Source organism: Scyliorhinus torazame, chromosome 4, assembly GCF_047496885.1.
Source record: "Scyliorhinus torazame isolate Kashiwa2021f chromosome 4, sScyTor2.1, whole genome shotgun sequence".
Lineage (NCBI taxonomy): Eukaryota > Metazoa > Chordata > Chondrichthyes > Carcharhiniformes > Scyliorhinidae > Scyliorhinus > Scyliorhinus torazame.
This window is the reverse complement of record NC_092710.1, coordinates 132,830,186-132,850,219: the sequence shown is the minus strand read 5'-3', so window position 1 is coordinate 132,850,219 and position 20,034 is coordinate 132,830,186. Positions and strand designations below refer to the sequence as shown.

At 44.1% G+C, this 20,034-nt stretch overlaps 1 protein-coding gene across 6 annotated transcripts in view; it reads left to right on the top strand.

Moving 5' to 3' along the window:
• The window catches only part of myom2b (myomesin 2b), a 190,222-nt gene that overhangs the window by 83,600 nt on the left and 86,588 nt on the right, over positions 1-20,034 (top strand). For 5 of the 6 annotated variants that reach the window (XM_072498615.1, XM_072498614.1, XM_072498616.1 and 2 more), the window contains 8 exons: positions 1,600-1,774; positions 3,139-3,260; positions 5,538-5,555; positions 6,386-6,573; positions 13,544-13,670; positions 14,808-14,986; positions 16,621-16,735; positions 17,367-17,523. In XM_072498615.1, the coding sequence (XP_072354716.1) occupies positions 1,600-1,774; positions 3,139-3,260; positions 5,538-5,555; positions 6,386-6,573; positions 13,544-13,670; positions 14,808-14,986; positions 16,621-16,735; positions 17,367-17,523 (1,081 nt within the window). The remainder of the gene's footprint in view (positions 1-1,599; positions 1,775-3,138; positions 3,261-5,537; positions 5,556-6,385; positions 6,574-13,543; positions 13,671-14,807; positions 14,987-16,620; positions 16,736-17,366; positions 17,524-20,034) is intronic. The other variant, XM_072498613.1, reaches the window with a different exon arrangement.

Below are 20,034 nucleotides of genomic sequence, written 5' to 3'. Positions count from 1 at the left end.
CTGACCTGAACTCCCCCTCTTTCCCCCCTCCGTCTGACCTGACTTCCCCCCCCTCCCCATCTGACCTGATTTCCCCCTGTCTGACTTTATTTCCCCTCGTCCCGTCCCGCCCCATCTGAGCGGATTCCAACCCCCCCCCCCCCCCCCGTCCCGTCCCGTCTGACCGGATCTCCCCCCCCTCCCCCAAGTCTGACCCAAGCCCCCCACAGTGCGAGCCCCTCCCCTCTCGGTCTGACTTCCCTCTCCCTGGTCCGACTAAAGCCCCCCTCACAGTCACCTCTCCGTATTGTCTGAACCACTTACCTTTGAAACTCACCTTCTCCCTTTGAATTGTCTCTTTAAACATCTCCTTTATGGCAGCTAGTGACAAAAGAAGGGTGCGTTCCTTTCTTCTCTCCGCCCCAGTTACTCCTCGCTGATCCAGCTGGGGACATGCTTCGCTGCTCCTGTCTCACCCACCCTGAGTGAGGAAGGTTGGATGTTACAGCGACTTTGGAATTTCATCGAGGGGAAGTCTGTCGAGAGTGGGAATCCACCCGGGATTGCCACTCTGTGGAAGTTACACATCCCACATTGTCCTAAAGCAATAATAATGGTTGGATTTCTCATTGAAATACTGCAATATTGTAAATTTTGGGATATTGATCTGGTGATGGTGAAGGAGTGGCATTATATCTCCAAGTCAAGATGATGCATTTTGGTGTCCTCGCATTAATAAACTTGTCCTAGTTAGTAGGGGTTTGAAATGAAGATGGTGCCCCCTCAAATTTGCTGCAGTGAATTCTATAGTAAGAAGTCTTAAGTTTAAAGTCCAACAGGTTTGTTTCGAATCACTAGCTTTCGGAGCACTGCTCCTTCCTCAGGGGAAGGAAGGATTTCACCTGAATAAATTTCACCTGAGGAAGGAGCAGTGCTCCGCAAGCTAGTGATTCGAAACAAACGTGTTGGACTTTAACCTGGTGTTGTAAGACTTCTTACTGTGCTCACCCCAGTCCAACGCCGGCATCTCCACATCGTGAATTCTATAGATTGTGCACACTGTTGCCAGCACATCACTGGTTCAGGGGTTGGGGTTTGAGTCTGGTGTCATGGACAATGATCAAGAGATCTGTGCTGTCTTGGATATTACTGAGTAGTTGCAACACTTCAACTGACGGGAGAGCATTCTATCACATTCCTGATCTGGATCTTGTAGATGGAGGAGAAGCTTTAAGTAGCTCAGTAGGTGAGCCACTCATCACAAGAGTATCTAGCTTCCTTCCTGCTTTTAGCAACCTTGGTGTTGATATGACAGGTCTAATTAAGCTTCTGGTCAGTAGTGACGCTGAGATATTGATAGTTGATGACTTGTTTCTAGTGATGCCATTGGAGGGAAATAGTTGGGCTTTCTCTTGTGCAAGATGGTCATTGTCTGTCTTTAAATGGTGTAAATATGTCCTGGCATTTGGCAGGCCAAATGTGGATGCTGTATGGTTCCTGCTGTAGACTGGAGTGGACTGCTTTGTTTTCTGTAAAATATTCCTTCTAGTCCATCCTGCAACTCTTTAAATTTACCATTACATTGCACTTTAACTGAAATGTTATTGTGATCTTTTTCAGCGATTCCATCTCCACCTTCTGATGTTCGAGCGGCAAGAAACACTAAGCATTCAGTTGTTGTACATTGGATGGCTTCAAAAACTGCCAGTGAATTGATTGGCTACTATGTCGATTCTTGCTTGTTGGGAACCAATGACTGGCAGCCGTGCAATCATAGGCCTGTAAAATACACGAGGTCATTCTCACAATTCCTCTCTTCAATTTGTAAGAATTAAAGAGAACATTTTGTTTTAAGATAGAAGTCCACTGCATTTTACGAAAATCAACATTCCTTATTGTATGTTGCAGTACATAAGATGTGCTCTTAAAATGTATTATATCATTCAGCTGAATGGCTGAGTGGGTTTATGTCAGATCTCTGCTGACTCTGGGGCCTCTGTCCTTTATAAATCCATTCTCGCAGTAGAAGAATTGGGGTGCGGAACCTCTTAGTCTCCTGCGTCCTCAAACCTGACAAAACATCGGAAGCTAACATTAAGATCAGTGAGACTTATCATAGAGCATATAGTGCAGAAGGAGGACATTCGGCTCATTGAGTCTGCACTGACCAATTTAAGCTGTCACTTCCACCCTATCACCCGAACCCAATAACTCCTAACCTTTTTGGATACTAAGGGCAATTTAGCATGGCCAATCTACCTAACCTGCACATCTTTGGACTGTTGGAGGAAACCGGAGCATCCGGAGGAAACCCACGTAGACACGGGGAGGACATGCAGACTCCTCACAGAGAGTGACCCAGCCGGGAATCGAACCTGGGACCCTGGCGCTCTGAAGCCACAGTGCTTTCCACTCTGCTACCATGCTGCTTATCGACTTCCAACAGGTTGTTAGTATGCCGCACCAGGGACTGAATGTCAGGGAGGCAGCCTAGACCCGTAAAGATAAGATGCCAATTTACTTCTGTAAGTTCTGGCGGGACCACTCCAGATTCTGCAATCTCTGACAGAGTTGTACCCCCTTAAGCCCAATCCTGGTGTAATGGCTGAAGTTGTGCCCCCTCGCTCTTGAATTTTTGGTCCTTTCAGTTCAGAATGCTATTTCTATCGCATTAGTCAGAAGTTCAGAAAATATAAACAAACAAAAAAGTTCATTTTTTAAAAAAATTATTATTTTATTAAATTTAGAGTACACAATTATTTTTTTTCCAATTAAGGGCAATGTAGCATGGTCAATCTACCTAACCTACACATCTTTGGGTTGCGGGGATGAAATCTATGCAGACACGGGGAGAATGGACAAACTCTACACTGACAGTGATCCAGGGCCGGGATTCAAACCCGGGTCCTCAGCACCGTAGGCTGCAGTGCTCACCACTGTGCCACGCGCTTCCCTATTTAAGGTTAATTAGTAACAAATGAAGGAAGAGGTGAGATTTTAACATCCAACAAATATTTTCTAGATTAGATATTTTCTAGGTGATAACAGAATGTACCACCTCCAAAATTCTTTTCACACTGACAAACTTGTGGAAGCGCATGAGTTTATTTATCTTAGCTGAAGGATTCGTTCAGCAATCATTGTGTTTTCCCCCAATAGATTTGTTGTTCATGGTCTAAAGAATGGGCTGAAGTACATATTTCGTGTGAAGACAGCCAATGCTTTGGGAGTAAGTGAAGTGTCCCAAGAATCGGAGCCTATTATTGTCCAAGCAGCTCTTAGTGAGTACTCATTTCTTAACTCTCAAGTAAGGAAATACAAAGCGAGTCTTGAAGTCATTACTAAAGCAAATAAAGATGGGCGTTTAATCATTTGGAATATCCTGCCTGATAAGTCTATAGAATGTATTAGTATCTTTCAAAAAGGAATTGTAGAAATATTTGAAGGAGAAACATTTGCAAGGATATGGGGATATTTTGTGCTGGTGAGGATTGCTGTTGGAAAGAGGAAATGCAGACAGAATAGACTCCTTCTGTGCTGTTGTATTCCAAGAATTAATGATTGGAATATAGGTTTCCTGATGCATTTTCCGATATTAAAAAAACCTGGAAGTGCAGGTAAAGCTAACTACCATAATTCTGGTTTTATGGATGCCTGAAAAATAAACATTAAGGATTTTTAAATAATTTAATAATAGGAAGATTCAGTTTTTTTGCGATGTCACTGCTACCTTAGGGTAGGACAGAAAAGGAAATAGCACATGTGGGATGGGGGGTAGATGAAGCAATGATAGTCTTTTGTTACAAACATAAATCGTGAGAGTCAGGAAATGAGGTTCTCGCCGGTGAGATCCCGTTTCCTGATTTCCCCCAGCACTTACCAGTGACAATTCCCGCCTACAAAGATATACTGTCCCTGGCAAAGTTTGGCATTGTCAACTTGGCAGTGCCAACCTGCTAGTACCAACCTGTGCTGGGGCAGTGCCTGGGATGGATGCTCTGAGGAACCCCATTTTTGGGGGGGGAGGGAGGATCCCATGATATATGGTGGGGAGGGGGAAGGCCCAATGCCTTTGAAGGGGGAACATGCCAGTGGAAGGTGGGTAGAGTGCCCATGATCCTTGTGCGGGTGGGGGTGAAGATCACCTGATACTTTTGTGCTGGTGAGGTGGGGGGGGGGGGGAGTGAAGAGCACCCGATAACTTTGCGGGGGGGGGGGAGATCCCCTGATACGTTCGTAGTGTGGGGGTCGCCCCGATGCTTGTGGGGGTGTCCTCCATGTATGTGGGGTGGTGGTGGGGTAGTTCAACCTCAGTGCCGATCAGGGTGCCCTTTAAAGATGGCACCCAATCTCTATGGAGACAGCTTTACTGGCTCTATCAAGCCTCGCCCCACCAGACTGATGGTGCAAACCACACCCCCAGAATTATTTTGTCAGAGTGGCTGAACATCTGTCTGAAAACCCAGATGTGCTTCTGGAGAGATACACGCCAGTTTTCAGTCAGAGCCTGACACTCTGACAAGTTATGGGAAAATTCCACCTTAGTATTTGTTATATTCTTTATGTGTCACAAGTAGGCTTACATTAACACTGCAATGAAGTTACTGTGAAAATCCCCTCTGGCACCTGTTCGGGTACACTGAGGGAGAATTCAGAATGTCCAATTCACCTAACAAGCAGTTCTCAGTTTGAGATATTAACAGCCTTGTACATGGTTTAAGGTTTAAACTTTATCTCACCCCACACTGTAAAACATGAAGAAACACACCTAACACATTTGAATCCATGTTTCCATAATTCGGAAATTGTGGAAAACATAATGTCAAGAAATGACAGTACAATTTCCCAATAGGCTATTTGTATATCCACAATCTGCTCTTGATTTTAGGCATTTCTCTTCAACTTTTCGTATCTGTGTCCCTGCATGTTGACACATATGTATGGCATTGGGAAGGAGTGCAAATTGAGCAGGTGATCAGTAAAATTCTATGAAGAAGAATAAAAATCCTGAAGAGACAGGTAGCAACATTGCTCAGAAAATGTGGGCCCAGGAAATGGAAGTGTTATGTAATTTTGGAAAATGGAGTGCATCAATGTTATTCTGACATATTCTGCATTCAAATATTCTGGTAAAATTGACCCAGTCTTGACATCCATCACATTAGAAGTCAAGCCCTTATTTTAATTTTATAGAAGAATTAATGACCCCTCTTCCACATTTTGTATGATCTTCAGATGTAAATCGGAGAAATTATTTTGTCAACTTTTGTGACTTATCGCTGAAGGTCATTCAAAATGGTATAATGTAGAATTTACCTTGGCTGCTAATGGTTGAAAACTAAGATTATTTATATGTCATTCTACTGCCAACTATTTTAATAGAGGTATTAAATTAAGTTGATTAACACATTCAGTAAGATAGCAGATAGGAATATGATATGAAGATGTTAAGCAAATGTCCGCTATATTTGCCAGAAATATTTCCATGAATCTTTTTAATAGAACGGATGTCAATTCTTTGCTGTATCTAAATGACTTTCTTTATGTGACCATTTTAGGAGGAGGTATTCCTCATGGTAGGTACTGGAGCATGTGTGAAGCTATCAGTCACATTTATGTTTGGCTAACAATACCATAAAAGCACCATTTGTTCTTTAATGGATCAACATATTAATAGTCACAATATGGTACCAACGTATGAACACAATTTAATACTCACTCCCTATTAAGACTAAAGCACTTGTGCTCTAATTATGTAACAGCTCATTTTTAATCCAGACAATGTGATAATTGAACTCGTTGCCTACATTTTGTTGTGGAATAGTTATTAATTACAGTTACTCAATGCTTCACAAATGTCAATTATCATTAATCTACACTGATAGGTTTTGCATCAACACAAAACTCAGATGAGAAGTTGCCAAGCTCATGGTGCTTCATGTTTTAGGAAGTGGGTTGGAAGACTGTCCCAGAAGGTGGAAGCCTCACACTACAACTGCAAAGTGAAATTTAAAAGCAACCTTTTAAAATTACTCGTGATGCTTCTTTAAAGCTAATAGGGGCCCACTGTCTCATTCCCCTGACTGGATATGTGAACACCTGTGGACAGACAAATGCTCAGTTTTCCTCGTAGGTCAGCAATGTACAGCCAATAGTACAACTTGAGCCTGTCTATTCCATATCACTCTATTTAAGTATCATTACCAGTCATGTACAAGATTACATATCAAGTATGTTTGGCATATTCAAAGATATACCAAATTCTCTTGTACTTTAAATGACCAACCATATCATAATTTCAGTCACAAAAAGACTGATCAGTTTCTTAAAGTCTTTTGGCCCCACTGGGTGGTACCTCCAATTCTGGAGTGACCATTTACCTTCTGCATTCTTTATCTCCTCATAGCTGCTCCATCATCACCTTATGGGATAACTCTCCTTGATTGCACAAATGACTCCATGACGCTGGGCTGGAAGATACCACGATTCACTGGTGGCTCCGATATCACTGGATACTACATGGATCATCGTGAAGTCACTGACCTACACTGGCATGAAAGCAATGTCAAACAAATCATTGGAAGAGTTTACAAAGTTAGTGTTATGTTTAATATATATTTTTAAAATTCCTTTATCAGAGTTACAAAGCCAGAGCAAACCCCTAATCCAGCTCCTTGCCTGCTCCAAAAAACAATTCAAATTGAATCCAATTCATGTTCCCCACAAGAGAGACATACCAGATCCAGGCATTGCACCTGACGTCATGCTCACCTTAGCCAAAAGGCCGAGAAGCGATACGTTTAGTATTTATACAAAGAGAAACAAAACCCTTACAAACGTGAAGAGGTTCCCTTTGTTTTCACTAACCAGTCACCACATTTAAAAGATCGGAAACCATAGAATTCTTACAGTGCAGAAGGAGGCCATTTGGCCCATTGAGTCTGCACTAATCCTCTGTAAGAGAACCCTACCTAGACCCACTCCCCCTACCCTATCCCTGTAACCCCACCTAACCTACACCTTTGGACACTTAAGGGGAAATTTAGCTCGACCAATCCACCTAACCTACACGTCTTTGGACTGTGGGGGGGAAACCGAAGTACCTGGAGGAAACCCACGCAGACATGGGAGTACAAACTCCACACAGACAGTGACCCAAGGCCGGAATTGAACCTGGGTCCCTGGCTCTGTGAGGCAGCAGTGCCAGCCCACATGCCACCTGGTAGTAGATCACACAGATATAACTTTTGAGATATATATATTTGGAGGTAAGAATCTATTATTCCTTCTTATTAGAGTATGACACTCTGATATTTAAAACATGCTAAAACTATATCATCAGCAATATAATTCCCATTCACTGGGTGGAGTGCAGGGAGGAAAATTGTGCAGTAAGCATGACATGCACATAATGGAGATTATCTGGTTTTCCTGTCATTTTAAATGAATGGTATGAAAACTGACCCGCTCCATTACCGGTCCAAGGTCCTGCCTAATTCCCATCTCTGTATTCCTCCCAGCTGATGTTGAGGGAGTGCAGATGAAATCTTGCACACCTTATCAGGAAATTGCCATGTTGTGCACTTCCTCTAATGTTGTGTCTGATAACTACATAACTACTGCCTATTAATATTTATAGACAAGGCTAAAATTCAACTTTTATAAAGCTCAAATGAACAGTAGTGGATTTTCTTTTGAAGTAATTGGGAAGAATATTGGGCGAGTTTGCTAACATAATGCCAATCCATTACTTCTGGATTTGCACCTCTGCCTCGCAATTGAATCCTACTTTCCTTCACTTATGATAAAGCAAGTGGTTAATTTTGGCCTTCCTATGCATGGGTGCACATAGGTCCCACCCTGTTAACATTGGGAAAGTGGTCAGTGATCCGACACTCAAATCATTGAAAACTGTAGATTGGTAAATATGTCGTACAGTGCATTTTGAAGCAGCACAATGGAACCCTATTTTCCTAGCCTTTCTAGGTCTGGACACCGGACAAGGACATTACCATCTGCCTAAATTAATAAACCAGATGATTATCATGCTTTTATCTGTGTTTTTTCAGGCCTTAAGGAGCAGAAACCAAAGCACTGCAGCAGGTTTCTCTGGTAATTTTAACATTAAGCCTTAGGGACAGCACGGTGGTGCAGCGGTTAGCACTGCTGCTTCAGGGTGCTGAGGACCCGAGTTCAATCTCGGCCCTGTGTCACTGTCTGTCTGGAGTTTCCACATTCTCCCCGTGTCTGCGTGGGTCTCACCCCCACAACCCAAATATGTGCAGGGTACGTGGACTGGCCATGCAAAATTGACCCTTAATTGGAAAGAAAATGATTTGGGTACTTTAAATGTATTAAAAAAAACATTAAACTTGCAGGCCTCAGAGGTTCAAACAAAAGGAGTGCCTTATTCAGTAGAAGTTAACACTATAGCTTTCTATGTTACACTGTCCATTTGCCCACACAAACAGCTGATGCGATGACATCTCGTGACCGGTCTCTTAAAGTGCTCCTGTTACACAGCAAGGCTGCTAGCGAGGAAAGTATCATGAATACAAAAATAATGTCCTCCTCATTTAAATCAAAGGCCCCTGAGACAGAAAACAGTATAACATTAACAAGCATCAAAAACACCAGTCAATACGACAGGTACTTCTGAGGATTCGTTCTCCGTGCGGTTGTTGGCGACCCTCAGACACCTGCCTTTTAGTATTTGCTGCAAACTCCGGTGTCTTTGGCTTGGTTTGGACCTCATCCGTGGTCATCTTAATCGGAGTCGGCGTGGTGTTCTGAGGCTGACTCGGTGTCTGGTTCTCAAATCAGGTACTGCTTTCCCTAGCTGGTTCGATTAGTGTCAGGTATTCAGGAAGGTCCAGGTCATCTCTTGGCGTGGACTCTGTTGCTTCTGTCTCTGGCAGATTGGGTCTTGTCGCTAAAGGTTTATCCGCATGTCTCCTCTATATTGTATCGTCTCGAGTTTGTACGGTGTAGGAGATTGGTCCTGTCAGTGCTAAAATGGGGGAGGTATCCACTTTTCACCTGTGGCATAGTTCCTTCCCAGAACGTCTTGACCCTGGTGAAAAACAAGACATTTTGGCTTGTCCGCCCGCCGCTTTTTCTCGCCAATTTCTTTTGTCGGGGTGGTTTTAGCAAATTGAATGCTCTGTGTAGTTGACGTTTAACCATTAGCAATGCTGGAGAAATGTGGGTTGTTGAGTGCGGAATATTATTTCATGTGAGCAGGAATTGGCTCAAGCGTTTTGACAATGAGCTTTGTTCTCTAGTTTCCTTAAACAAATGTTTCATCGTCTGTAAAAAATGTTCTGCCAGCCTATTGTGCCACGATAATGAGGAGCAGATCGAATGTGTTGAATTCTGTTCCCCTTCAAGTAGTGTAAATGAACAGCGGCCCATTATCGCTCACCAGTTGTTCAGGATCACCAAATCTGCTGAAGATTTTAACCCATCTCTCAATTGTTTTTCCTTCTGATGTTGTCTTCATGATGGTAACTTTAGACCATTTCAAGTGAGCATCGACGAGAATGAGTAACAAATGCCCTTCAAAATGTCTGGCATAATCAACATGTACCCATTGCCAGACCTCTTCTGGCCATTCCCAGGGTGTAATGGGATTAATGGTGGCAGGTTCCACACTTTTACGCAGGACAAACACATTCGTGCCTTCTCCTCAATTTCAGCATCTAGCCCCGACCACCAAAAATCACACTTCACTATCTCCTTCATCCTTACAACACCGCAGTGGCCTTCATGTAATTGATTTAATACATGTTTTCTTAATAATCGAATGATGACTCTCATTCCCCGGAGGAGGCAAGCTGCCTGTATGGATAATGCAAGTCTTTAGGTGGAATGTGGCTTTAACTCGGGTTTGTTCCTGAAGTCTTTCCTCGAAGCAGCATGTTCATGACCTCTGACAGCACTAGATCATTTCTGGTAAGCTTCTTAACTTGTCCTGCAGTTACTGGAGTGTTACCTACTTCCTCAAAATGAAAAGGAAAATGCTTCCACACAAACTGCTTGTCATAATATACACCAGTATATTATGGTGCACACACACACACACACACTGATGGACATGCTGTTGGACCAATCAGCATACACAACACCGCAGCCAATCACCAGTGAGAGCACACGCACTATAAAGACAGGGGACAGGAGAGTTCCCACTCTTCTAGTAGCAGCCAGCTCAGAGCACAGCGATCACAGCCTGCAACACAGACATTCACCATGTGCTGAGTGCATCACCTGGTTAGGATTAGGCAAGGGTCAACAGTAAAAGCTGGTATTGCATTTACCCACAGTTCAAGTATGTTAATATAGTTAACCTTAAAATAAAATAGAGTTGCACCACTTCCAGTGTTGGTGACCTGTTTGTGATCCAGAACACCCAACACATCATGGTACTAGGAGTGGTTGCATACTAGCACTTCTGAGACCCACCTGCAACTAATCAGCATTCCGGCATCCTGAAGTATGGACAACATCAACCCGCCACCGCCGCTCCGCATCGCCGGCAATCTTGGGGTCAATTTAAACAGCGCTTCCAGCTCTTCCTCGAAGCCACGGACAGGGAGAATGCCTCGGACACCAGGAAGATTGCTCTGCTCCTCTCCACGGCCGGTGACCTGATTGTGATCCAGAACACCCAACACATCACTGCCTAGCGACAAACTATTTGGTAAGGGTAGTCTGGAGAGTCCATCTGCGTTCCTATGATGGCTTGATTGTGTATGTGTCTGCTGACAAAAGCAATGCCCACCTCTTCATCCTGCTTGCTGCCAGCGATGGAGTTCCAGAATGAGGTCCAAGAATCTGTGTTAGTGGACGATGGTCCATCAATAAAGTGAATCTCCTCCCATACAGGAGTTGGTAGAACTGCTTTGTGCCAAAAAGGGCTCCTTTCTCTATCTGCATGTAGAGGTTTGCATCTGTGACGCAAAGGTTATTGACTTCTTTTCACCTATGGACATTATGTGGGAAACCACTGCCCCAGCCCCATAAGGTGATGTGTCACATGCCAGCTGCAGGGCTAAATTTGGATCAAAATGTGTCAGGCCATCTGACTTGAATAGCGCCTCTTTGGCTTACATGAATGCTCTCTCACACTGATCCATCAATGTCAACTTTATTTTGACACAGTAAATTGTGTGAGGATTTTAGAATAGTCACCAGATTAGGGACAAATCTTTCATAATTTACTACTCCTAAATCAGACCCAAGTCGGTTTACATTCTGAGGTGCAAGTGGCTCGGTAATGGCTTTGAATTGTAAAGGCAACTTATGCAGTCCCTTGGCGCCGATGACATGTCTTAGATAATCAATTGAAGATTGGAAAAATTCACATTTGTCTTTCGACTCTTAATCCATAATCTTCAAATCTTTGGAGTGTGGCATCTAGGTTGTGCAGATGTTCTTCCTCATTCTTCCCAGTAATCAAAATGTCATTTAAGTAACACTGGCTCCATCTAATCCACTTAAACTTTGCATTATAGCTGATTGGAACAACGCTGGTTACCTCAGAAGAGAGGTAATCTTTTATATCAAAATAACCCTTTGTGTGTCACAATCGTCAAGAACTGTTGTGAATCTGGATTAATGTTTATTTAAAGATATGCTTGACTGAGGTCAATTTTACTGAAGTGTTGGCCTCCAACAAACCCAGCGAATAGGTCATCAATCAAGGACAGAAGGCACTGTTCTGTACACAGTACGGATTAATAGTGACTTTAAAGTCGCCACAAATTCGTACAGATCGGGCTTTTTTTCATCATGGCTACGATCAGCCTGGCCCAATCACGCACATTAATAGGTTCAAGGACTTCAGTTCTGACCAGCCGTTATAATTCTGCCTCACCTTGGGTCTGATTATGTATGGCACTGACCAAGACTTCAACCATGTCGCCTAACTTTCTTCCTTGATTTTCAGCATTTCTGAGATGTCCTTCATGCTTCCCAGCTCGCTGTTGAAGACAATGATTTCCTTTGACGATGTGCAAGGACAAATCTGCCGACTGTCGATTTAATTGCACTGTTACACCAATGCAACCCATCAACAGAACCACTTCTCCATTATAGGTTTTGAACACTATCTTCGGGGGTTGCAGGGTTGGCGATTTTCCTGATAAACAGTCTCTGGTACCAGTCAGACAGCTGCCCCAGTGTCCACCTCTATCTTCACCGGCTGACAGTCCAGAGATGGGCTGACCCAATATCAGTTTGTTACACCGACGATAGCTAGTACATTTAATGTCCTTTTTCTACCATGTTGTACAAGTCCTTCCTGTTTATTTCCTTTTTTCAATTTAAAAAATATATATTTTATTATTTTGGTCCATAGACCCATATTCCAAACATGTGCATTTGAGCACAGGATTCAAGTTGAAGCAGCCTGCTTGTCAGGTCATTGTGTTCCAAGTCTTGTATTTTGGAGAGAGGAAACCAGATCTTAGAAACCAGCTTTGGAGGAAGTTGGTTCTATTGGTTGGCTGGCAACCTGTGGGTTGGCTAGGGGCAGTGTTCTGCCTGACCATAGTCAGTGACTGGTTCCTGCATGATGCTTTTGGAGCGAACTGGGCAGAAGCGTTTTGACGTTGGAAATGAAAGGAACAGTCTCTCTTTCTCTTTCTCTCGCTGCTGAAGTTCTAAAACCGGTGAGTGTCTGGCACATCTTTGTTGTAAACTTGAAAGTATCCTGAATCTATATAAAAATGGACAGCCTTGCCAGAGAGAACCATCTAATGCCTAGATGGACGAAATACCGAAACAGAAGCTGAACCTCAGAATGACAGGAACTGGAAGCCAACCTAGTGCACCAAAGATCCTTTATCCTTTTATTTTTATTGATATTTTCTTTACCTCTCAATCATCCTTTCCCGTCTGCTGTTTGTCTGTTTGTGTGTGTCGAGAGTGACATAGTTGGAAAGGGGTGGGGGGCGCCAGGAAGGGGTATTAGTCAGTTGTACTTTTTGTCTATTTAATTATAATACTGTACATAATAAAAGGTTACTTGTGTTTACATTTTACAAACCTGGTGAGTGGATTCAATTTAACTCAACCAAAGCTAAGGGGATTAATATAAAATCTAATTTCACCTGTGTTGCGATATTGAGTCAAGTGGGGCTAGAGCAGGATGCCCAGAGGGATTCTGATGAAGAAAGCCTTTCAGATGACTTCATCCCACTGTTCCAGATTACAAGCAACATTTTCTTGTTGCAGCGTCCAAATGAGTCCAGCATCCTGGAATCATTATTCTTCCTGATAACTACACATTGCAACCATTGGACACCCTCTGTGTAAAGTAAAAATTTGCAATATCTGCCCTAAATTTGTCTTTCCAACTCTGGACATGTGCCCTCTTGTAAAACTGTTGTCCGAGGTTGACTTTTTAATGGCAGACAATTTGGAAATCCCCTGTCAAAATTATTAATTTGTTTGGAAAATGAAACATTTATGACAGGATAAATTTATTTTAAGTTGTTTGAAGTTTTCTACTACAATCCATAATGGTAGCAGCGTTGATGGATTCTTTTTTTGTTTTTGAAAGGTTGAAAATCTGAAAGAAGGCTCTTTCTATGAGTTTAAAGTCAGTGCTCAAAATCTGGGTGGTATCGGCATCCCTTCAGACTCCAGTCGGGCATTCAAATGTGAAGCATGGACTATGTCAGAACCAGGTAATAGATTACCAGCATTCTGTCATTAACACAACTCACTCGTAATATAGATGAGGAGTACCTGTCCATTTGTAACTCGCTTTTCAAGATTGCTGTGCAATTGTTAATGGCATAGGCCTCAAGATGTGTGGGCCTGGAATGGTGGAAAGCCTAAATTCAATCTGGGGCAGGGGCAGGCAGGAAGTTGGGGATCAAAGCTGGATATGGCTGAGGTTTGGCCCATTCAGATGGTTCTTTATATTCCAGTGTGGAGGGCTAAGGGACAATGTTCAAGAGGCCATGTTGGGAGTGTGTACTTGAACTATTTTGAGATTTCTGCCTTTACCCCTTTGAAAGAACTCAGCAGAATATATGTGAGCTGAGGCCTAGCCTTTTTGAGGGGGTGGTCAGCTAGTAGCCTGTGTGTGCAGGGTGGGGTGCGGGCAGACTGCCGGCGAGTGGGATTCGGTTGTCCTCTGGGTGGTAAGGGTGGTTAAGGGTGTGTGGACGGGAGTTTGTGCCAAGAGCACGGTGCTGGTTACTGACCGTGGCCGCGCTGAGGAGGTCAGGCAGCTTTTTACAGCTATGCTGGCCGGTACTGGCAGTGGGGCACACGCCGCTCACGACCTCTGCTACCTGCACCCACGCCCGGTGTACGGCGGCGGGTGACAACCTCCTTCCCATCCAGGGGAACAGGGTACCCCGCCTATCCTCCACATCCAGCCGGGTCTCAGGCTCTGCTTTGGCGAAATGGGGTGCCGCACTTCGGGGTGCCATCTGATTGGCTGGAATGAATGTGTGTGGGGAGTGCACCTGCAGCTTGTCAGCTTCTCAAGTGCCAATGCAGCCCCCCCCGGCGAATTGGTTGCCGTTTTCCATTGGAATTGATCATGTTCCATGTGAAGCCGGTGTTAGCCCATTAACTCATCCTGAATTGCTCCGGGTCCGGAGCTACTTTCAGGGTTGTAGAACACTACCGATTTAGTCCCAGTGTCAGCACTTAGCCTCTGAAACAAGAAATGTAAATATCACTGCTGAGCCTTCTCTGACTTGTACCTCTTTTAACTTTGGCTAATTTTTTGTTTGTTGCACAACACTTAGAGGTCATGACATTGAGTGGCATTAAGGTGTTTTTCTTAAGTTTTATATACTTTGCAGGTCCCACTTATGACTTGACATTCTGTGAAATAAGAAACACCTCTCTGGTGATCCTATGGAAGGCGCCAATTTTCACTGGCAGTAGTCCTGTCACTGGCTACACCGTGGATATCTGTGAAACAAGTTCCGAGGAATGGAGAACTGTGACAGAGAAACCGGTATCCACTCGGTACCTGAAGGTTAGGATGAATCATTCGTGCTATTATGATAAATACCTCAATTTACTCTGGTGTTAAATTAACTAGACTTCATTTTGAATATTAAAATTAGCTTTAAGGCTCCTGGACCAAATCAGCCAGTGTTTCTGCTCTTGATCCCTAACCAGTGATCCATGTGTGGCTGCCATGTGACAAATGGGTCAGGTTTTGCCATGATGGTTAGCAGAGTTAAATTGTGTAGCTTAGAGGAGGAAAGGAGAAAATTAAGGGATTAAATCAACATTGAAAAACAACCTTCTCTTCATAACTTTGAAGCTTGCCCATCATCTAATATTCATTTTTGTTATTTTTTTAATACATATTTTATTCCGTTAACACATTTCCATCAAGCCTGGATAGGGTTATTTTCTCTTTGCTACAAATTGGACATTGCAACTGAGATCAGCTAATGCCGGAGATTGAACTTTGCATCTTCCTTGTCCGCAAGCCTTAACTACTCAGCGTCTTAACCAACTGTTATCTATGAGTTGGATTCTCCATAGCCCAACGCCGGAATCGTGATCGTCGAAAAGGCGGAGAGTGAATTCCAATGCCGGAATTGGGGTTTGATGTCTGTTTGACGTCGGTCTGCCATGCTCCGTCCCCTCCAAACCAGCGACATCGTGACATGCGCCGTTTCAATGCCATTATCGTGTCATCGGCAGGCCCACCCACGATGCCCCCGCCCCCATGGGCCGAGTTCCCAACGGCGCGGGCCACGTGTGGTCCCAGCGGTCGGGAACCCGGCGTGCCAGCTGCGGACCAAGTCCAGCGCTGCCACACTCGCCTGGGATCCGTGATAGGGCTGGGGGACTGGTGGGGGAGGGGGGGGGGGGGGTGCAGGGATTGGGCTGTGGGGTCGTGGCCAGCCCTATCTTCAGAGCAGTGAGTCCCTGATTCGACCATTTCAGATTTCTGAGATGGGTCGGGTATTTATTGGATCATTGAGAGAGGCAGACTGGACAGAAATGATGCTGAGCTGTCCCTGCACTCTCTGCTCCTGTAGAAATGCAGTGCCCAGTCAGTGTCCACTAACCCAAAAACATCAGGTGTGATGGAGTTGCTCGATACTGTCATAATATGCACCAGTATATCATGGTGCAGACACACACTGATGGACACACAGTGGGACCAATCAACACACACAGCACCGCAGCCACATCACCAGTGAGAGCACACACACTATAAAGACAGGGGGCATCAGAGTTCCATTCGAGCTGCAGCTAGCTAGGAGGACAGAGCTCACAGCCTGCAGCACAGATATTCACCATGTGCTGAGTGAATCGACTGGTTAGGACAAGGCAAAGGTCTTTAGTTAAAGCTAGTATCATGTTAACCCACAGTCAGAGTATGTTACAACAGTTAATGATTCAATAAAATAGTGTTGCACTATTTCAAGTGTTGGTGACCTGTATGTGTCCCACGAATCAAGACAACCCAACACAACAGATACAGTTTATGTTTATTTTTACGAATTTCAGTTTCATTTTCATCTGACATATATCTACTTTTTGAAGGAATTAACTCCATGGACATTAATTGCATTTAATAGAAGTAGCGTCAAACATTTTATTAAGTCTGTTTGATTGCCTAGTTTTATTTCATTATCTTCACAGGTTACTAAATTAGAGAAAGGAAAAAGCTACATGTTTAGAGTCCATGCAGTGAATGCAGCTGGTCAGGGCATGCCTTCTGAGCCTTCTGAACCGGTCCTCATTCAAGCTAGGCCAGGTAAACTGTAAGCTATTGCTTGTTATTGACAGGGGCGGGTACTGTTGCGGTTCCACAGTATCGCAGCATGACATTGCAATAAATGCGTTATTGAATTAAATAATTGCCTTCTTTTTAAGAAGGAAAGGAGTGCTTTTGATTCAAAATACTCCCCATGTTTAGAGTCTTGACATATATGTATGCAATGCTATTGTAAAAGAGCTAATGTTGTAAACGAGGGTTGGAGTTAGAATGAGGGTGTGGGGTGGGGGGGATATTGCAGTAGAAAGGGGTCTTTGAAAGCAGTCAAGGGATTGCCCTTGAGCTGCCCAACACTTGGAAGCCATTCCATGTACTTGGAAATCTGCATTTACAGCCTAATACATGGCTTTGTGGGGTTGGATAGCACTGATCAGTTTGCAGTTATATCCTTCACTTTACAGTGAAAGTGTTAAGAGATACTTTGATTGTCAATGTCACCCAAAGTGTTTATGTAGTGGGGGAAGAACTTCTTCAAATGTCTCATGACAGGTTGTCTGTTAAAAAACGGGTTTGCATTTTGAACCTAAAATATTCCCCCTGAACAATTTCTAATTATATAAGCATGCGATTAATATTGTATCTGTTTCTTACTCTTGTATCAATCTTTAAGGAACCAAGGAAATCACTGCTGATGTTGATGCGGAAGGAAATATCTACTTGAACTTTGAGTGCCACGAACTGACAGATGTCTCTCACTTTGCCTGGGGCAAGGCCTATGAAGAGATAACTCACTCCTCAAAGGTCCACATTGAAACAGAGGGTGAAAAGTAGGTAGTTTTACATACTTATAGTTACATTAAATCCAGGATGTTTTCCTCAGACTCTGAACACTCATGGCTTTCACTTTGAATTGCAGTTCCATTTTATTCCTGATTGAGCCTGGTAGGTGTTCAGCTCGCTTGTGGCACATGATGCGCCTACATGTTGCAGTATTGAACTATACAGAGTGGAAAAGCTGCAAGTTTGATCCATTCCACCACTGGACCCATGCCTTTTTGCAGCCCCTGGCATTGTCCACGTCCCAGGAAAACTCAGAAACTCTGGGTCAATGGAAAAGAGACATGGATCTGACATAATCTGCCTCTGCTCCACTTTCTGTTTGGTGAATCTAAGTTCCCAGAACAAAAGTCAGAATAATCAGCCTCCTTTCTTCCGAGAACTGCTAAGAGTAACAAACTGGCAAGATACTGCAGCATTGTGGAGGATCTCCCTTTTTTATCATTGATTTTATGCAATTTTAAATTGTTCAAGCTGCTTAAGCATTAGAACTATTGTCAGCTGGCTGGATTCTCCGATTTTCAGGCTATGTCCTGATGCTGGCGTGGGAACGCTGGCATTTTACGAACGAAAAATCAGCACAAAGCAGCCACTGATCCACCATTTGGTGTGGGGCTAGCAGGCAGGCACTGTCGAGCACCCAGCGACAGCTGCCGATAGGGCCGGAGAATTGCCAGGTCCGTGGCCGTGCATGCACATGACGGCTTCCTGCAGCGGCCACGCCGTGCAACATGGCGTCGGCCACACACGGACCCGGCCTGACAAATAGTGCCCCTCCTTTGGCCAGGCCCGTCACTCCCCACCAGTGCCCCCCAACCCCAGCCACAGTCCCCCCCCCCACCCACGGATCGGCTTTCCCCGACTGGTGGGGCGCTGGACTGAGGCCGCAGCTGCCACGCTGTGTTCCCGAGAAAGAATAGCATGAGAGACCCATGAGAGACCCAACTCGGCAAGTAGGGGGCAGAGCATCAGGGGGGGGGGTCTCGGGTAACGTCCTGAGACCGTCGAGGTGACGTGCAGCGTACTTTTAGAGTACGGCTCTTTGGAGGGGTGGAGCATCGCGAAAGCGAAGCCGCCCCCAACCTTGTCACAAACGGGGACTCTCCAGTCAATCGGCGAACGCGATTTCAGCATCGGAGACCGGAGAATCCCGCCCCTGATCTTTTTAAGCATTCCCTTTATTCTATAATGGTTGATTGTAATGCAAACAATCTTTGTTACAAGTGGATTGAGCATGGGCGGTTCAATCTGATACTTCCTGCGGAGGCTTGGGAGGGTTGGTTAGAAGTGGGTGGAATGGACCATCCCCTCCCCTGCCTCATGTTGGAAGTCTTCAGGTCAAAGAAATTTGAATTTTCATGCCGAGCACCTTCATGTTGGCAGGACAAGGGGGGGAAGGATTCTATCATAGCAGTTTGCCAATGTAGTGGCCATCGTCTTGTATGGCTCATGGGGGGAGAGAAGTGAAAAGTTGATTTTTTTGCTTCCGTCTGATTCAGCAATGCTGAAAGAGTCAGACCAAGCTGGGAAGTGGTCAAGAACCACCCCATCTCACAGTGCGAGCAACACTGGCTGTCGAAGATTCGCAGACAGTCCTGAGATTCAGTGCTGCTAACAGCCTAAGCATATTCCTCATGCATACCATTGGAACATATCCAATGTATTGTGGATCCTACTCTGAAAATCCTCTGATTTGTGATGGGACTAGAAGGGACGCAACCTTGGCAGATCTAGGCTTTGCCCAATGACAGCCACCCCCCTGACTCCCCCCCTCACATCACTTCTCTCCCCAGCACCACCCATTTTCAGGTCCCTCTATGAAATATCAAATTATAGACTCCTGTTAATTGTATTCATTCCATGGTGATCGGTCTGACTAATAGGTAATCATTATCCATTAGTAATGATTGCTTAAAGATAACCTCGTTAACACTGGGGAAAGATACAGGAATATAATTATTTATTGCATGCCAGTTTATCAAGGTATGAAGGTTTTTCACCATTTGGTTGCTTAACTTCCAACAAAATTTCAATAAATATTTTTATTAAAGTTTTCAGACTACAAACATATAAAATATTCAATCAGATTCATACAATACGTAAATAATATTCTCCGTCGCCCAACCCGTCCCCCAATTAAAAAAATATTTTGTTGATAATTTTCCTAACTGACACCAATATAACCATTTGAATTCTTCAAAATGAACTGTTGATAGCATGCAAAATCAGTTGAATAAATGTCTGAGGTCTAGCTGCTAGTTCGTAATTCAGCGACAACTTGCATTTATATAGTGCCTTTACTAAATGTACCAAAACAATTGATAGGAATGTAATCAAACAAATATTGACACCATGCCAAAGAAGGCCAGCCGACTAAAGGCTTAGCCAAAGAGGTAGGTGTTAAGGAGGGTCTTGAAGGACGATTGAGATGAGACGTTTAGTGAGGGCATTCCAGAGCATGGTGTTTAGACAGCTGAAGACACAGCCGTCAATGGTGGGAG